Source organism: Emys orbicularis, chromosome 8, assembly GCF_028017835.1.
Source record: "Emys orbicularis isolate rEmyOrb1 chromosome 8, rEmyOrb1.hap1, whole genome shotgun sequence".
NCBI classification, from domain to species: Eukaryota; Metazoa; Chordata; order Testudines; family Emydidae; genus Emys; species Emys orbicularis.
Genome location: NC_088690.1, coordinates 75,340,402 through 75,359,888, shown reverse-complemented (window position 1 = coordinate 75,359,888; position 19,487 = coordinate 75,340,402). Strand labels below are relative to the sequence as shown.

The following is a 19,487-nucleotide window of genomic DNA, read 5'->3' as shown; positions in this document are numbered from 1 at the left end:
AATAAGGGGTAGGCTGGGTCCCCAAGGATCACGATAGGCATTTCAACATCCCCAATGGTTATTTTCTGGTCCGGGAAGAAAGTCCCTTCCTCCAGCTTTCAAAACAGACCAGAGTGCCTGAAGACACGAGCATCATGTACCTTTCCCGGCCATCCCACGTTGATGTTGGTGAAACGTCCCTTGTGATCCACCAGGGCTTGCAGCAGCATTGAAAAGTACCCCTTGCGGTTTATGTACTCGGTGGCTTGGTGCGCCGGTGCCAAGATAGGGATATGGGTTCCGTCTATGGCCCCACCACAGTTTGGGAATCCCATTGCAGCAAAGCCATCCACTATGGCCTGCACGTTTCCCAGAGTCACTACCCTTGATATCACCAGGTCTTTCATTGCCCTGGCAACTTGGATCACAGCAGCCCCCACAGTAGATTTGCCCACTCCAAATTGATTCCCGACTGACCAGTAGCTGTCTGGCGTTGCAAGCTTCCACAGGGCTATCGCCACTCGCTTCTCAACTGTGAGGGCTGCTCTCATCCTGGTATTCTGGTGCTTCAGGGCAGGGGAAAGCAAGTCACAAAGTTCCATGAAAGTGCCTTTACGCATGCAAAAGTTTCGCAGCCACTGGGAATCGTCCCACACCTGCAGCACGATGCGGTCCCACCAGTCTGTGCTTGTTTCCCGGGCCCAGAATCGGCGTTCCACGGCATGAACCTGCCCCAGTAACACCATGATTTCCACATTGCTGGGGCCTGTGCCTTGTGAGAGGTCTATGTCCATGTCAATTTCCTCATCACTCTCATCGCCGTGCTGCAATCGCCTCCTCGGCTGGTCCTGGTTTAGCTTTGGCATGTTCTGGCTCTGCATATACTCCAGGACAATGCGCGTGGTGTTCATAGTGCTCATAATTGCCGCGGTGATCTGAGCAGGCTCCATGATCCCAGTGCTAGCTATGGCGTCTGGTCTGAAAAAAGGCACGAAACTAGTATCTGACGGACCAGGGGAAGGAGGGAGGGAGGGAGGGAGGGAGGGGCGAGTGACGACATGGCGTACAGGTACAGGGAATTAAAATCAACAAAGGTGGGTGTGCATCAGGGAGAAACACAAACAACTGTCACACAGAATGGCCCCCCCCAAAGATTGAACTCAAAAGCCTGGGTTTAGCAGGCCGTTGATTTGACGGAGGGAGGGGGAAGCAAATGAATACAGAACAAATCTATTTTTTACATCTTAAGACGATGGTGCAGCATGACTGATAGCCCTCGGCATCTTCTGGGTGCTTGGCAGCAAATACTGGGCGCTTGGCAGTTAGTGTACTAAGACTGATAGCCACATTTTTCCTGTATGATGACAATGACCTTCAGGCCTATTGCACAATCTGCTGCTCAGGGAAGACTCTGCTAATGTGCGATGATCCAACTTGTAATAGGTAACTACGACTGATAGCCATCATCGTCATTGTGAAGGCAGCAGAATATGACTGGGGGGATGGGGGACTGGGGGATATATGGAGTTCCAGCCACTGCTGTACGATGATGATGGTTACCAGTCGTAATACACCATCTTCTGCCAAAAGGCAAGGGGCTGGTGCAATGCAGCCTTACGGCTGCCAGCCCCACAGCTGCCAGCACCCAGATTGCCGATGAAGGCTACCAGTCATGCTGCACCGTCTACCGCCAAAAGGCAGTTAGCTGCTGCTGCTGTGTAGCAATGCAGTCCCACGTCTGCCGGCACCCAGATGACATATGGTGACGGTGAGCTGAGCTGAGTGGGCTCCATGCTTGCTGTGGTATGTTGTCTGCACAGGTAACCCAGGTAAAAAGGCGCGAATCTATTGTCTGCCGTTGCTCTGACGGAGGGGGAGGGGCCTGACGACATGTACCCAGAACCCCCCGCGACACTGTTTTGCATCATTCGGGCATTGGGATCTCAACCCAGAATTCCAATGGGCGGCGGAGACTGCGGGAACTGTGGGATAGCTACCCATAGTGCAATGCTCCGGAAGTCGACGCTAGCCTTGGTACTGTGGACGCGGTCCGCCGACTAGAGCACTTAGAGCATTTTATGTGGGGACACACACAATCGGCTGTATACAACCGATTTTTATAAAACCGGCTTCTATTAATTCGACCTAATTTCGTAGTGTAGACATACCCTAAGTGTAGTACAGGATCTGGTCCCAGGGGTGAATACATCTGAACCGCTTGGTAATAGCAACCATCACGTAATTATATTTAACATCCTTGTAGGAGGGAAAATAACAAAGAAACGCACCATATTAGCATATAACTTCGAAAGAGGAAGCTAGTTAAATAGAAATGAAAAGGAACAGCCGCGAGAGTAAAGCATGGAAAATATTTATAAATACTGTAATAGAGGCTCAAACTAAACGTATATCCTTCCTCCCCCCCAAAAAAACCCCCAGAGGACCAAAAAATACCACCATGGTTAAAGAGCAGAGAAGAGGAGGCTGTTAGCGACAAAAAGGCATCCTTTAAAAATTGGAAATCTAATCCTACTGAGAAAAATAGAAAGGATCATAAATTCTAGCAAGTCAAATGTAAAAATATAATTAGTCAGGCCAGAAAAAAGTTTGAAAAGCAACTAGAAAAAGACACAACTAATAGCAAAATAAATAAATAAAATAAAATTAAGTCAGAAGCAGGAAGCCTGCCAAACAATCAGTGTGGCCATTGGATGATCAAAGTGCTACAAGAGCATAAGATAAGGCCACTGTGGAGAAACTAAGTGAATTCTTTGCATTAATCTTCATTGCAGAGGATGAGAAGGAGATTCCCACACCTTTAGATGATACATCTGGGAAACTGTCCCAGATTGAGGTGTCAGTATAGGAAGTTTTGGAACAATCTGATTAATTAAATGTTAATAAGTCACCAAGACCAGACCATATTCACCGAAGAAGTCTGAAGGAACTCAGATATGAAATTGCAGAACTACTAACTGTGGTATGTAACTTATCCCTTAAATTAGCCTGTGTGCCAGGTGACTGGAAGGTAGCTAAAGTAAGAACAATTTTTTTAAAAGGCACTAGAGGTGATCCCGGCAATTGCAGGCCATAAGCCTAACTTCAGTACCAGAGAAATTGGTTAAAACACTAGTAAAGAACAGAATTATCAGACACACAGATGCATGATATGTTGGGGAAGAGTCAACATGGCTTTTGTAAAGGAAAATCATATCTCACCAATCTATTAGAATTCTTGAGGATGTCAACAAGCATATGGATAAGTGTGATCCAGTTGATATAGTGTACTTGGACTTTCAGAAAGCCTTTGTCAAGGTCTCTCACCAAAGACTCGTAAGCTAAATTGGCAGTCATGGGGTAAGAGGGAAGGTCCTCTTCTGGATCAGTAACTGGTTAAAAGATAGGAAACAAAGGGTAGAATAAAAGATAAATTTTCACAGTGGAGAGAGTTAAATAGAGGGATCCCCCAAAGATATGTTCTGGGACCAGTGCTGTTCAACATATTCATAAATGATCTGGAAAAGGGATAAACAGTAAGATGGCAAAATTGGCAGACAATATAAAATTACTCAAGATAGTTAAGTCCAGTGCTGACTGTGAAGAGTTACAAAGGGATCTCACAAGACGGGGTGACTGGGCAACAAAATGGCAGATAAACGTCAATGCTTATAAATGCAAAGTAATGTACATTGAAAAACATAATCCAGATTATACATACAAAATGATGGGATCTAAATTAGCTCAAGGAAGAGATTTTGGAATCATGATGGATAGTTCCCCGAAAACATCTGCACAATGTGCAGCAGCAGTCAAAAAAGCTAACCCAATGTTAGGAACCATTAGAAAAGGGATAGATAATAAGACAAAAAAATCATAATGCAATCATATAAATCCATAGTATGCCCATGCCTTGAATACTGTGTGCAGTTCTGGTGACCCCATTTCAAAAAAGATATATTAGCTTTGGGAAAAGTACAGAAAAAGTCAATAATAATAATATATGTGGAGAAACTGAAGAAGGATGTGTCACCCAATGAAATTAATAGACAGGTTTAAAACAAAGATAAAGAAGTATTTCCTCACACAATGCACAGTCAACCCATGAAAATGTATTCCAGGGGATGTGATCATAGAATCATAGAATCATAGAATATCAGGGTTGGAAGCCAGGTCATCTAGTCCAACCCTCTGCTCAAAGCAGGACCAATCCGCAACGAAATCATCCCAGACAGGGCTTTGTCAAGCCTGACCTAAAAAACCTCTAAGGAAGGAGATTCCACCTTCTCCCTAGGTAACCCATTCCAGTGCTTCACCACCCTCCTAGTGAAAAAGTTTTTCCTAATATCCAACCTAAACCCGCCCCCCTGCAGCTTGAGACCATTACTCCTTGTTCTGTCACCTGGTACCACTGAGAACAGTCTAGATCCATCCTCTTTGGAACCCCCTTTCAGGTAGTTGAAAGCAGCTATCAAATCCCCCCTTATTCTTCTCTTCTGCAGACTAAATAATCCCAGTTCTCTCAGCCTCTCCTCATAAGCCATGTGCTCCAGCCCCCTAATCATTTTTGTTGCCCTCCACTGGACTCTTTCCAATTTTTCCACATCCTTCTTGTAATGTGGGGCCCAAAACTGGAAACAGAACTCCAGATGAGGCCTCACCAATGCCAAATAGAGGGGAATAATCACGTTCCTCGATCTGCTGGTAATGTTCCTACTTGTACAGCCCAAAATGCTGTTAGCCTTCTTGGCAACAAGGGGACACTGTTGACTCATATCCATCTTCTTGTCCACTGTAACCCCTAGGGTCCTTTTCTGCAGAACTGCTGCCTAGCCGCTCGGTCCCTAGTCTGTAGCAGTGCATGGGATTCTTCCGTCCTAAGTGCAGGACTCTGCACTTGTCCTTGTTGAACCTCATCAGATTTCTTTTGGCACAACCCCCTAATTTGTCTAGGTCCTATCCCTACCCTCCAGCATATCTACCACTCCTCCCAGTTTTGTGTCATCTGCAAACTTGCTGAGGGTGCAATCCATGCCATCCTCCAGATCATTAATGAAGATATTGAACAAAACCAGCCCTTGGGGCCCTCCTCTTGATACCTGACAACTAGACATGGAGCCATTGATCACTACCCACTGAGCCCAATGATCTAGCCAGATTTCTATCCACCTTATAGTCCAAAAGTGTGAAGGCCAAAAGTATAATTGGGTTCAACAAAGAATTAGATAAATTCATGGAAGATATGTCCATCAGTAACTATTATCCAAGCTAATTAGGGATGCAACCCTGTGCTCTGGGTGTCCCTAAACCTAAAACTATGAGACACTGGGAGTACATGAGAGGGAATGGATCACTTGATAAATTGCCCTGTTCTGTTCATTCCCTCTGAAGCATTTGGCACCTGCCACTGTTTGAAGACCATTGTTATGACTCAGTGTGGCCATTCTTATGTTTTAATGGATTTACCCTATGTGGTAAATCATATATGATCATACCGTTAAACAGTGAATTGACAGATAGATAAGTAAATAGATAGATTAGACAGACAAACACAAGTGGCAAAGTTAAGGTTGAATGGACAATTTAAAAAATTCTAGATATTTAAGTATTTTGGTTTGTAATTTTAATTACCTTTTAGTCTTGTTTATTGTGGAATTTACAAAATTGTATATTTAGGAAAGAAAATTTGCTGCTGTTCAAGTTTCTTAGGTTCTTATAATTTCTGCAATATACAAGTTATATACAAGTCTTTACAAGACTTTGTTTTCAGAGGCTCACAACCTTTTAAATCTTACAAATTTTGTGCTGAAAATTGGAAGGCTTTGCTTCTAGCTGAGACTGAATCTTTCTAAAAAGTTGGGGCAAAAACACTTGAGCCACTTTTGAGGCTGAGGATGACAAAAAACCCAAACCCTCATATTTCTATTATAAAAAATAATCTCAATGCCCTTTCGAACATCTCTAGCACTGAATGAAAAGGTTAGAAAGCTGACTGCCTGCAGGCAGATTGTCTTTAGATAGATTAAATTATTTTATCCTTCTGATTAAAATTATTTCCATTTGGTCAATTTAAAAGGGTTTTTAAGTAATAGCTTGTTTATACACGGTACTGTTTGATTGTAAACATTAACACTTTTTAACAACTATGTTCCAATATTTAGACTACTGAAAATGTTCAAATAACATTAAGGTTAACATTAAGGTAAGCACTGAAGAGTCAATAAATGCCTAAGTAAATTAAGATTGCAGCCACAATATTTACTCTCTCTTCTTTATTTATAAGCCTTATGAACAGTTTTTATTAGTAGGATCACATACAGTGATATTTGCCAGAACTCTTCCTTTTTCAGATTGTAGGTTGGAAGATGCTCATGATGCTTGGACTCTTCCAGGGACTTAAGCATCAGCCTAATATTAACTATTAGTACTTACTGTTAAGCACATTCAAAGGTACTAGCCACTAGCTTACAAATAAGTAGGTATGTTTCTAGGCCTTGATGAAGCAGGACCTGAATAAGGGAGGCTACAGTAAATGAGGAACGGATCTGAGGCAAAATACTGTTCACAAATCTGTAGTAACTCCACTGAAGTTATTGTGAATTGATGGCGTAGGCCAAAACCATCTAAAATCAATAGGGACTGAATCAGTCCCCAAATGAAGCAAAGGTCCTGTAGAAACAATAGTATGGGAAAATATAATTACAGACTGTATTGCAGTGCAGATAAGTATTGTCAGGACTGAAGTAGGGATGCTAACACATTTATGGTAGAATGCAAATATACTTTTCTGAAGGTTTTTTAAGTAAAGAAAAATAGAATAAAAGATGGAAACGTTTAAAGAAAAGTAAGATACTTTAAACCACAATCTGAACTTTGGAATCAGAGAGAAAGAGAGAGAAATTTTACGATGATCTGCACAGGATTGTCGATGAATACTGAACGACTTTAAAGGTTTCCTCTTGTTGGCTGGAGCATCAGAGGAAGATACAGGACATATTTATTAATAATTAATTTATTATTTATTTTATTATTGTGGTAGTGATCATGGTGAAAAAGGTGCTGAACTTTTATCAAAGTTTTCCTTTAATCAAAATGTTAACTAGCCATTGCTAACATAAAAGACAAAGATATATACAGTTTAACTGAAAAAATCCTTTCCCCCCTTGACGAGTCAACTTTCACTTTCTTTCCTCTCGTGATGTCATTCTTTACAGTAGCTCTCCTGAGTCTTACAGTGTAAGAAGGAACTGAGTTCCTAATATAAAACAACAACAAAATATTACATCTCTCTTCTTCATACATAGAATCATAGACTTTAAGGTCAGAAGGGACCATTATGATCATCTAGCCTGACCTCCTGCACAACGCAGGCTACAGAATCTCACCTACCCACTCCTGTATCAAACCTGTGTCTGAGCCATTGAAGTCCTCAAATCATGGTTTAAAGACTTCAAGGTGCAGAGAATCTTCCAGCAAGTGACCCGTGCCCCACCCTGCAGAGGAAGGCGAAAAACCCCCAGGGCCTCTGCCAATGTCCCCTGGAGGAAAATTCCTTCCCGACCCCAAATATGGCGATCAGCTAAACCCTGAGCATGTGGGCAAGACTCACCAGCCAAACACCCAGGAAAGAATTCTCTGTATTAACTCATATCCCACCGCATCTAACATCCCATCACAAGCCATTGGGCATATTTACCGCTAATAGTCAAAGACCAATCTCATTATACCATCCCCTCCATGATCTTATCAAGCTTAGTCTTGAAGCCAGATATAGCTTTTGCCCCCACTACTCCCCTTGGAAGGCTGTTCCAGAACTTCACTCCTCTGATGGTTAGAAACCTTCGTCTAATTTCAAGTCTAAACTGCCTGATGGCCAGTTTATATCCATTTGTTCTTGTGTCCACATTGGTATTGAACTTAAATAATTCCTCTCCCTCCCTGGTATTTATTCCTCTGATATATTTCGAGAGAGCAATCATATCTCCCCTCAGCCTTCTTTTGGTTAGGCTAAACAAGCCAAGCTCTTTGAGTCTCCTTTCATAAGACTGGTTTTCCATTCCTTGGATCATCCTAGTAGCCCTTCTCTGTACCTGTTCCAGTTTGAATTCATCCTTCTTAAACATGGGAGACCAGAACTGCACACAGTATTCCAGAAGAGGCCTCACCAGTGCCTTGTATAATGGTACTAACATCTCCTTATCTCTACTGGAAATACCTCACCTGATGCATCCCAAGACCGCATTAGCTTTTTTCACGGCCATATCACACTGGTGGCTCATCCTGTGATCAACCAATACTCTGAGGTCCTTCTCCTCCTCTGTTACTTCCAACTGATGTGTCCCCAGCTTATAGGCCTGTAGTTGCCCATATCACTTTTTTTCTCTTTCTTAAAAATAGGAACTATGTTAGCAATTCTCCAGTCATACGGTACAACCCCTGAGTTTACAGATTCATTAAAAATTCTTGCTAATGGGCTTGCAATTTCATGTGCCAGTTCCTTTAATATTTTCGGATGAAGATTATCTGGGACCCCCGATTTAGTCCCATTAAGCTATTCAAGTTTGGCTTCTACCTCGGATGTGGTAATATCTACCTCCATATCCTCATTCCCATTTGTCATCCTACCATTATCCCTAAGTTCCTCATTAGCCTCATTAAAGACCGAGGCAAAGTATTTGTTTAGATATTGGGCCATGCCTAGATTATCCTTAACCTCCACTCCATCCTCAGTGTTTAGCGGTCCCACTTCTTCTTTCTTTGTTTTCTTCTTATTTATATGGCTATAGAACCTTTTACTATTGGTTTTAATTCCCTTTGCAAGGTCCAACTCTACATGGCTTTTGGCCTTTCTCACTTTATCCCTACATGTTCTGACCTCAATAAGGTAGCTTTCCTTGCTGATCACTCCCATCTTCCACTCCTTGTAGGCTTTCTGCTTTTTCTTAATCACCTCTCTGACAAGCAGCGCGGGCTGAGAGATGTGCTGGCCGCCGCTTTCCGCAGCGCCCATTGGCCTGGAATGGTGAACCGCGGCCACTGGGAGCCACGATAGGCCAAACCTGTGGATGCGGCAGGTAAACAAACTGGCCCGGCCCGCCAGAGTGCTTACTGTGGCGGGCTGCATGCCAAAGGTTGCCAATCCCTGATCTAGACTTAAGGAACTAAACTCAGCAGCAGCTGTTTCTTGCGCCTCCACCACACTCTTCTCTAATCTACACTTTTCTTCAGGAATGTGCATGGTTACATCCATTTGATATGGAGATATGGATGCTGCAGTAGCTGCCAGGTCACCAGGGCCGGCTCCAGGGTTTTTGCCACCCAGCTCATTCTTCTGCGGCAATTCGGTGGTAGGTCCTTCCCTCCAAGAAGGACTGAGGACCTGCTGCCGAATTGCCGCCGAAGAGCCGGACGTGCCGCCCCTCTCCTTTGGCTGCCCCAAGCACCTGCTTGCTGGGCTGGTGCCTGGAGCTGGCCCTGCAGGTCACCTGCACTCTGACTAACTGGAAGATCAGGCATCTCCTCACCACTCACATCCTCACTGGGGCCGGAAGGCTCACCGTGAACGTTTGTCTCTATGTATCTCAGGAGAGCTCCTTCCTGCTTAGCTAGAAAAGCTTCCTTTGCTTTCTTACTTTTTCTGAATGCTGCCCCCAGAGGGGCGTTTTCTTCTTTCACTCATGACTGCTGTTCTGTGCCAGCTATAGTGGCTCTCAACACTCAGTTGAAGGGGACAAATAAGCAGGCTGGTAGCTGGGCCTGAGTGAGGGAAGATATCAGTGTCTTAAGGGCCTAACTGGCTCCTACTACTTCAGTTGACTGCCTGTTCTCTTCAAGTGGGTTCAGGGAAGCAGCAGGAAACAGGAAGCTCCCTAAGAAGCTGGTGTTAATCAGTCCAGGCTCCTGGGGGTGCTAAAGAGGTACATAAGAGGCTCCTCCTCCTCTCTCTCTCTGCAGCTCCTGCTGCTTTCTGTTATTCCCTCTCACCTTTTCTCCTGCCTGCCTGTTATGTCTCTTGTGCCCTCCTTCCTCCAGCACAGCACTCCACTCTGTGGATCTAGAGCAGAGAGAATACATATGCACTAGCAGCAGATACAATTTTCTACACTCTGGGTCCTAGTGGCACCCCCCACACAGTCTGGCACCTCAGGCAGTGGCCTCAGTTCGCCTCATGGTAAGGCCAGTCCTGCTTCGGCATGTAGCAATAACATTTTTACGATATAATGATTCTTTGGAAATGGAGAAGCAAAAAGTCTTTGTCCACAATGAATAGCCACATTTCGCTTATAACTTTATTTCAAATATATTTTTTTCTCGAATCTTCAGGTCATTACAGCAACTCAAAATCAGGGGAAACGATTATTTTCCATTTCAAGATGATGTTTTGAGTATTGTGAGTGAATAATTAATGGATTTTAAGAAAAAACGTTCCCGAATTTAATTAATTCGATTAAATGTTTAGTTCTGTTTGTTTTTGTGGCGTATTCATTAAAAAAAAATAGAGGGAGGAGCACACCTAAAAGATTAAAACAAATAGGCAAAATAAACTCAGGGAAAACAAGAGGGATATTTATCTGAGCTGGTGCAGTTATTGGTTGAGGCTCTGAGCGTCGCTGTTCACCGATCAGAGAGCGAAATGCAATGAGAGACCCAGACAGCCCATAACAGCTTACAGAACGCATAACAAAGAGATCAGATTCACGATCAGTCAGAGAGATTCTAAAGAGAACTTTGCTAGTGGAATAATCTCTGAAACAGTCTCGATGCAAACATCAGTTGCTGAGGAGACAAAGGACTGGATATAATACCACAATAGTCACATCGGTGACGGGGAATCAGAGTATACTATTTACTAGGGAAGGAAATGGCCGATAAACAAAGACTCCGGGATTGTAGAGGGTTGCTGTGTTGCTTTACGTTGCTTTTCCTTTGGGAGGTAGTTGCTGGCCAGATTCACTATTCGATTCCTGAGGAAATGCAGAAAGGCTTTTTCGTGGGGAATATCGCAAAGGATCTGGGGCTCGATACAAAAAAAATCTCAGACGGTGGAGTCCGAATTATTGCAGAAGGTAGGACGAAATATTTTGCTCTCAATTTGCAGAACGGCTATTTATATCTTAGTGAAAAAGTGGATAGAGAAGAAATATGTGGCCGGATCTCAAAATGTTTGTTACAATTGGAGATTTTTGTTCGGGAACAGGTTAAACTTTATACAGTTGAAATTGAAATCACCGACATTAATGATAACGCGCCAAGCTTCCAAGTAGAGGAATTAGAGTTAAAGATCAGTGAGATCACAAGCACTGGGTCGCGCTTTCTTCTGCCAGACGCCCAGGACCCAGATATAGGAAGTAATTCTATTCAGAGCTTCCAATTCAGCAGCAACAGGCATTTCTCCCTGGACGTGCAAACGGGAACTGATGGTGCAAAATACGCTGAACTGGTGCTAGAAAAAATTCTAGACAGAGAAGAACAAGCCGTTTACAATCTAGTCCTCACAGCCACTGATGGAGGAGACCCAGTCAGGTCTGGCACTGCGAGAATCCGCGTTATTGTTGAGGATGCAAATGACAATACGCCAGTTTTCACACAATCTGTTTATAAGGTGAATGTTTTGGAAAACGTGTCTATAGGTTCCCTTTTGGTTACAGTGAACGCCACTGACCTGGATGAAGGAATGAACTCCGAGGTAACATACTCCTTCCGGAAAATATCAGAGAAAGCTTCAGACATATTCCAGCTGGATTCTAAAACCGGGAAACTGACGTTGACGGGGCACTTAGACTTCGAAGACAGTGAATTATATGAAATAGAGGTTCAAGCCCGCGACGGGAGAGGACTATCTGCTCGCACAAGGGTTTCGTTAGTTCTTATGGATGTAAATGATAACGCACCGGAAATTACAATCACAACTCTCATCAGCTCGATCCCCGAAGACTCCTCAGAAGGAACTGTGATCGCCTTTTTAAAAGTACGAGACGCAGATTCAAGAGAGAATGGTGAAGTCACGTGCTCCATCCCAGTCACCCTCCCCTGTCGGTTACAGAAATTATTTGACAATTACTACAGTTTGGTGACAGACAGAGCACTGGACAGGGAGCAGGTCTCGGATTACAATGTAACGATCACAGCCACAGACCGAGGAACTCCTGCTCTTTCCACAACCACGTTCTTCCTGTTGAAGGTTTTAGACAAAAACGACAATCCGCCTGTCTTCAGCCAGACACTTTACACCTCTTACATCACAGAGAATAATCCTAAAGGGGCTCCTATTTTCACATTAAAGGCAAACGATGCTGATTGGGAAGAGAACGCCAGGGTGACCTATTCTGTTACTGAAGGTCAAATTCAAGGAACTCCGCTCTCCTACTACATCTCCATTAACTCCGAGACTGGGGCTCTCTACGCTCTGCGCTCCTTCGATTACGAACAGTTCCGGGAGATTCGTTTCCAAGTGCAGGCTCAGGATGGGGGTTCCCCACCTCTCAGCAGGAATGTCTCCGTCACTCTCTTTATACTGGATCAGAATGACAACACTCCGCACATCTTACACCCCTCCTTTCCCACCGATGGCTCCACGGGAGTGGAGTTGGCCCCTCGCTCCTCCGGGCCGGGTTACCTGGTCACTAAGGTGGTGGCGGTGGATGCAGACTCCGGGCAGAACGCCTGGCTCTCCTACCAGCTGCTGAAGGCTACAGAGCCGGGGCTCTTCTCTGTGGGACTCCACAGCGGAGAGATCAGGACAGCGCGCTACTTTGTAGACAAAGATGCGTTCAAGCAAAGTCTGGTGGTTTTAGTGAAGGACAACGGGCAGACCCCTCTCTCTGCCACGGTCACTGTCACGGTGGTGGTGGCTGACAGCATCCCCGAAATCCTCTCCGATTTAAGCAGCCTCTCAGCTCCTGCAGACCCCCAGTCCAGCCTCACCTTGTATTTGGTGATCGCTGTGGCTTCCGTTTCCTGCTTGTTCTTTACCTTTATCATAGTGTTACTGGCCTTGAGGCTCCGCAGGTGGAGAAACTCGCAGCTCTTTGACTCCTCGAGTGTGACTTTCAGTGGAGTTCCCGTCTCGCAGTTTGTGGGGCTCGATGGAGTCAGAGCTTTTCTTCACTCCTACTCACATGAGGTTTCTCTAACCACGGACTCCAGAAAGAGTCAACTGGCCTTTCCTAATGGCAGTTGTTCAAATACCCTCACAGGTCAGCATCCTTCTGAGAAATCAGGTCCTCTTTTAGTCGCAGAAGTTTCAAAGATCAATATTGACGATCAAGTCTCCCTTCAGGTGAGTTTCTTAAACCACAACTTTCTCTTTCATGTGGAAAGGCTTATTTCCTGGTGTGTTTTATATGTAATAGTTCCTGTAGAGCAACAGTTCATCGGAGTATCCTATAAATTAATGAACTTTTACTTACTACACTATGCAATTATAAATAATTTTCCGATAATTGATTTGTAATATAAAGGCTATGCCTTTAATTTTTCTGTACAGTATTACTTTTCAAAACGTCAATGAGCACTTACATGCAGTGGGTGAAAACCAATATACTATTATATCTATACTTATTTGACTTCTACTTTATAATATTTTACTTATGGCGGTATCTGGGGTCCAACCATCAGCTTGAGAAGTATTTATTTTCATACCAATGTGAATTGTAAAAAGCTCAACTCAAATAATATATCAAAATATTTCCCCAAACTCAGAATAATCTGAAAAAAATTAAATGTCTTCTTACAATAAAATCTGGATTAAACACTGTAATCTTGCCTTTGTGGATCACAATTGAGAATACCAAATTCAGGACAAACTGCTGAGAAATAGGGAGGACACACCCCAAACTAATGGTTATTCTCCCATGAGATATACCAAACCAGCAACAAAAGTAAACTTCTGTTTCACCACACTGGCTAACAAGAAGTCATAAAAGCAGTTTCCTTAGGCATTCCAATCCTTGTATCACCACCAAAAACTCTAGACTTAAAGATGAGTAGTTCTTTAAAACCAGTTTCATCAAGCAAAGGGTTCTTCTGATCCCAAAGGACCAGCCACACACCCAGGTCAATATACAACTCAGATATTACCCAAAAATCAGGCTGTTGCCAATCCTTTAGTATCTAAAATCTAAAGGTTTATTTATAAAAAGAAAGGTGAGAGTTAAAGCTAAATTAACTAATTAGATAAAATTAGATATTAGATGAAATTTACATTTGCCTTTACGAATAACTCCATCTAGAAAACACTGTCATAATCCAAGCAGAAGATGACGAAGGGATGGATAATTGTGAGGTCTGTGTCGGAAACAAACATGCCTCACTTCCTTGCCATACAGACATGACAGGAAAGGCATTTTCTTCGCCTCCTCTAATAACCTGAGTGTCTGAGGATCCCTTCGAGATGATCTCCGAACTGCCAAATGTATTAACAAATCTGGGGTTAAGTATACAAGTAAAATTCTTAGTAATAGTTAGTTATCAAACCGCTTGGGTGAGAGTTTCTGCCAACTTTCTTTTCATAAGCAAATGAGAAAAAGAGGTGTGTGTCCCCCCCCCCCCCCCCCCCCGTTGTGTTTAAATGAAGGGTGAAGTATCTACTCATACAGTTAGGTGAATTTTCCAGTAACAATTAATAAGCTATAACTTAACACTCCTGATCTTCGCTATATATTCTCTTTATCCCCAAGTAGTAATAAGAGAATTTTGTAATTATATCTATATCTATTGGAAAAAGGGCGGGGGTTAGGGGCTAAAGGTCTCCTTGTGAGAACACCATGACATGCATTCTAAGGATGTCAACTGAATTTTAAACATTTCTTTCTAAAACTAGTTTCCGGTGGATTATGCCTTAGTTTTTAATTGACTGCCACTTCCGATGTATAATTGCATTTTAATTATTTTTAAACTTGCTCTTTTCTCTGAGATAGAGTGATCTGCTTAGACAAGAGTATAAAGAGTTTAAGTTATTTAAAATGAATGTCATAGTTCCATATTAAAGCCAGGAATTAAGTTCTGAGTAAGGGTTTGGTTATAGTAATGAAGAGTATTAATGTATCTGTATTAGCTATAATGTTTGGAGTCTATTTTCTTCGATATCCAGAAATAGATTATCTTACCTCCGAGAAAATATTTCATAGGCATAGACAAGATCTCAAAGAAATATGGGTAAACGGGGTCTTATTCCTGAATGGGAACTTGTTGGAATATTCAGAAAGCGAGAGCATTTGTTTCAGAAGCTCCGTTTTTCTACGTTGAATCAAACTGTCCAGTTATGCCCCAAATGAAAATACGATGAGTAAGTTTATCGGTATAAATTTGCTTGTATTTCGAGCACTGTTGTATCGGTTGGTTTGCCAAAGACATTTTTGTTTTAAGTAGTTCTTTACATTATTTTACCTTCGATATTTATTCAAATAAGTTCGGGGTCAGAGTTAGTCTCTATTCAGCGCCATATATTTGCATTATCGAGATGCGCCTAGCTGCAGATCTCCGGCTGAGACGCAGGGTGTCGCTGTTGGCCAGTGCGATGAGAGAGCGGCAGTTGGGGATCCATTGCAGACTCCGAGGCAGTATCGCAGTCAGCCTGTGCAGAGCGGAGAGGAGACAAAGCAGAGACATATCCACACAGACTCGCTGAAAACATCAGTCTCTGACAGGCGTTTCCATGAAATATTGAGAAGAGAAAGAATTTTATTTATTCAACCTTATCGCAGAAGGTTTCAATTTACTTGGAATCTAAAACTCCCGGTCCGTTCGGAATGGACGAGGAGAACAATGCTGTGAAATTAAGAAGGACATGGATAAAAACAAGCGACAGAACCAGGGGCCGGAGATACGAATGGCAAGTACTGTTTTTTCACTTCTTATTCTCGTTGTTCTGCCCGACGCTCTCTGAGCAGCTTCGCTATGCGATTCCTGAGGAAATGGCCAAAGGTTCCCTTGTGGGGAACCTTGCCAAGGATTTGGGGATGAATGTCAGAGGATTGTCATTCCGGAGCCTCCGTATTGTCTCTAGTTCAAAAAGGCAGTATTTCGCCATTGGTGCAGAAACTGGAAACCTAAATGTAAATGACAGAATAGACCGAGAAGAAATATGTGGAAAATCTCCTCTTTGTGTTCTAAATCTCGAAACGGTAATTGAAAACCCTTTCAACGTGTTTCATGTGATTGTAGAAATCCAAGATATTAACGATAATCCGCCGTATTTCACCAGAAGCAATGTTGATTTTAAAATAAGTGAGTCCGCACTACCCGGTGCTCGGTTTCCATTAGAAATGGCGCAAGATCCCGATGTTGGGATCAACGCAGTACAGAATTACCAGCTCAGCCAGAATCAGGACTTTGTCTTGTCGGTGAAGGAGAGCACAAATGGCAATAAATACGCAGAATTAGTTCTGGGTAAGCATTTGGATCGGGAGAAGCAAAGTTACCATCACTTGATGTTTACGGCTGTGGATGGGGGGGACCCAGTCAGAACTGGGACTGTTCAGATAAGGGTTAATGTCACTGACGCCAATGACAATCCCCCCGTATTTACCGAAGAGATCTACACAGTCAGCCTGAGTGAAAATCTACCACAGGGCTTCTTAGTGCTTCAGGTGAAAGCCACGGATAAAGATGAAGGGTTACATGCAAAGATTGTCTACTCTTTTAGTAACATACCCGACAGTATTTCTAAACTATTCAAGTTGGATCCTGATAACGGAGAAATTATAACTAAATGGAATCTGGATTATGAAATGGCAAACAACTTCTTATTGGATGTGGAAGCGACCGACGGCGGAGGTCTGACTGCTCACTGTAAACTTCAAATAGAAATTCTTGACGAGAATGACAATGCCCCAGAGATAACGCTGACATCTGTGTCCAGTCTAGCCCCCGAAGACTCTTTGGCGGGGACAGTGATAGCTTTGATCAATGTCATTGATCAAGATTCTGCTGAAAACGGAAAGGTCATTTGTCATTTAGAAGAAAAATTGCCTTTTAAAATACTATCCTCTTCTAATAATTACTACAAACTCGTCACAGACAGCATCCTGGACAGAGAAAGGACCCCGGAGTACAATATCACAATCACAGCCACAGACAACGGCTCTCCCCCCCTCTCCACCCAGAAAACCATCCTGTTGCAGATCTCGGATATCAATGACAACTCCCCTATCTTTGAGAAACCTTCCTACACCGCCTATGTGCCAGAGAACAATCCCTCGGGGGCCTCTATTTTCAGTGTAAAAGCCTCAGACCGGGATCTGGACCGGAACGCCCGAATCACTTACTCCATCCTGAGCAGCAACCTCCAGGAGCTGCCTCTCTCCTCCTACATCTCCATTAACTCCCAGACCGGAGCTATCTATGCGCAGCGCTCCTTCGACTACGAGCAATTCCGGGAGTTTGAAGTGCAAGTGAAGGCCCAAGACGGCGGGTTCCCGCCTCTCAGCAGCAATGTCACCGTCAGGCTGTTTATTCTGGATCAGAATGATAACGCCCCTCGCATCCTGTACCCTTCCCTAGGAGCCGATGGCTCCGCCTTGTTCGAGATGGTCCCTCGCTCGGCCGAGGCAGGTTATCTGGTGACTAAGGTGGTGGCGGTGGATGCTGACTTAGGACACAATGCTTGGCTCTCCTACCATCTACTCCAGGCCACGGAACCGACGCTCTTCAGCATGGGGCTGCACAGCGGGGAGATCCGGACAGCCCGCGCCTTTGCGGACAGAGATGCTGTGAAGCACAGGCTGGTCACCCTGGTGAAGGATAACGGGCAGCCGCCTCTCTCCGCCACAGTGATTCTCAACCTGGTGTTTGCCGAGAACTTCCAAGAGGCTCTTCCGGAAATGAGCGACCAATCGGGTGACTCGGCACCTCCGTCTGATTTACAGTTTTACTTGGTGTTGGCTTTAGCCTCGATCTCATTTTTGTTCCTCCTGACAGTTACACTGGCAATTGTGATGAAATTGCGAAGGTCAGGAAAACCCACTGTTCTTCGATGTTTGAATTCTGACATTTATTCCAAGGCCCATCCCAGTTATGCACCGAACTACTGCGATGGTACTTTACCTTATTCCTACAATCTCTGTTTAGCCACAACTACCAGTGATAGTGGCCTTATGTTCTTGAAAACCGATGGTCAGAATGATGCACCAGGTAATATTCTTTGCAGTAATAACTCTGGAATGTTGTATCTGAGCAGCAACAGTAACGACCCAAATTCTCAGTCCGAAACTCTACCGAAGGTGAGCGAATGAACTGATCCATTAGTGTTCTTCTTAATATTTGCCATGTCTCGGTATTTTTAAAGGAAACCTGATTATTAATTATCTTAATTAAAATGTTTAGTATCTAAAAGATCGTGTGTTAATCCCAAAGAAGTATTTTTAGTTTTGTGTTTTTGATTTATGTTGACGTAGCATTTAGTTGGAGGTTGTGATTTTTTGAGAAGTGTATTTTGATATGATATTGGCATGCCAAGTTCCAGCTCATGCCAAGGTTCCATGTTTTAACTGAGACCTGACAGATACAGAGCTGGAATCTGTGGGTTAATATTGATAAAGTAGGTATTAGAATTAAAAGAAAGTGTTTAGACTGTATTGACTGCTTGTGAGTTGTTGTCTGCATTAATCTTACTTGTTATATCTATGTTCCATATTATAAGGTAATATTTGAGCCGTTGTATCGTGAGCCTCTGTTACGGTATGAATTGCCACGTGGAAGAGGGACATCAGTTAGTGTGAAGAGGGTCTCTTGTACAGTAATTATGCCCATCTTTAAAGAGGAGACCCAGGGATATCAGACATTCTAAGGGGTCATTTTAAGGAGCTCTGTTACTGTGTGAAACCTCCGCCTTTTGGACGTACATGTTCCTATTTATTCTTTAATTAGTACTTTTTTAAAGTTTAAGCTAAAGTGTTTTATCCTTTTTATAGAAAAATAGATCTTTTAAAAATGTACTTTTGGCCTTTATACAATTGTGTCCTTTATTTGTTAGTATCCTAGTATCTCAGCAAGAAGTGCCATAATATAGAAATGTGCTGGACTGTGGCTTTAAGTAGTCTAGTGGATATCTCTTTTGTTCTAAAGGTTTATTACTTAACGCATTTGCACTGGTATTTGTTGCATGATAACAGATGATTATTCATGATGTACCAGTGTTCCAGTGGCTCTGCACATGTGCACACATAACCTGATATTCGCTTTCAATGTTCCCTAGCAGCATTTGATTAGCTCTCAGAATGCGTGGAATATCATTTTATATGTATTTACATGAGGAATACTATCTATAAAGTTGTTCATTAATTGTAGCAGGTGCTTCATTCCATGGTAAGTGATGTTACATATGGAACTGGCATGTTTGTGGATGAGGTGTTCCTCGTTCCATATCATATGTAAATATGATTATGGAGTGAAACTTGGATCCAGAGGAGCCCTGGCTCATTCTATTTGATCTATCTTTTTGCACTTTGTGTGATATGGACAGTACATTAAATGGGAGAAAATATATTTATAAGACCATTCCCTCAATTATG

General features: G+C 43.1%; 2 protein-coding genes across 2 annotated transcripts; both read left to right on the top strand.

Annotated features, from left to right (window-relative positions):
- Window positions 1-10,837: 10,837 nt before the first annotated feature.
- On the top strand, window positions 10,838-13,429 carry LOC135882932 (protocadherin gamma-A12-like). Its single transcript, XM_065409962.1, has one exon. It carries the CDS (start codon window positions 10,838-10,840, stop codon window positions 13,427-13,429), a length of 2,592 nt encoding a protein of 863 aa, XP_065266034.1.
- A 2,386-nt stretch (window positions 13,430-15,815) lies between these two features.
- On the top strand, window positions 15,816-18,209 carry LOC135882931 (protocadherin gamma-B5-like). The gene has a single exon (XM_065409961.1). It carries the CDS (start codon window positions 15,891-15,893, stop codon window positions 18,207-18,209), a length of 2,319 nt encoding a protein of 772 aa, XP_065266033.1. The 5' UTR covers window positions 15,816-15,890.
- The last annotated feature ends 1,278 nt before the right edge of the window (window positions 18,210-19,487 follow it).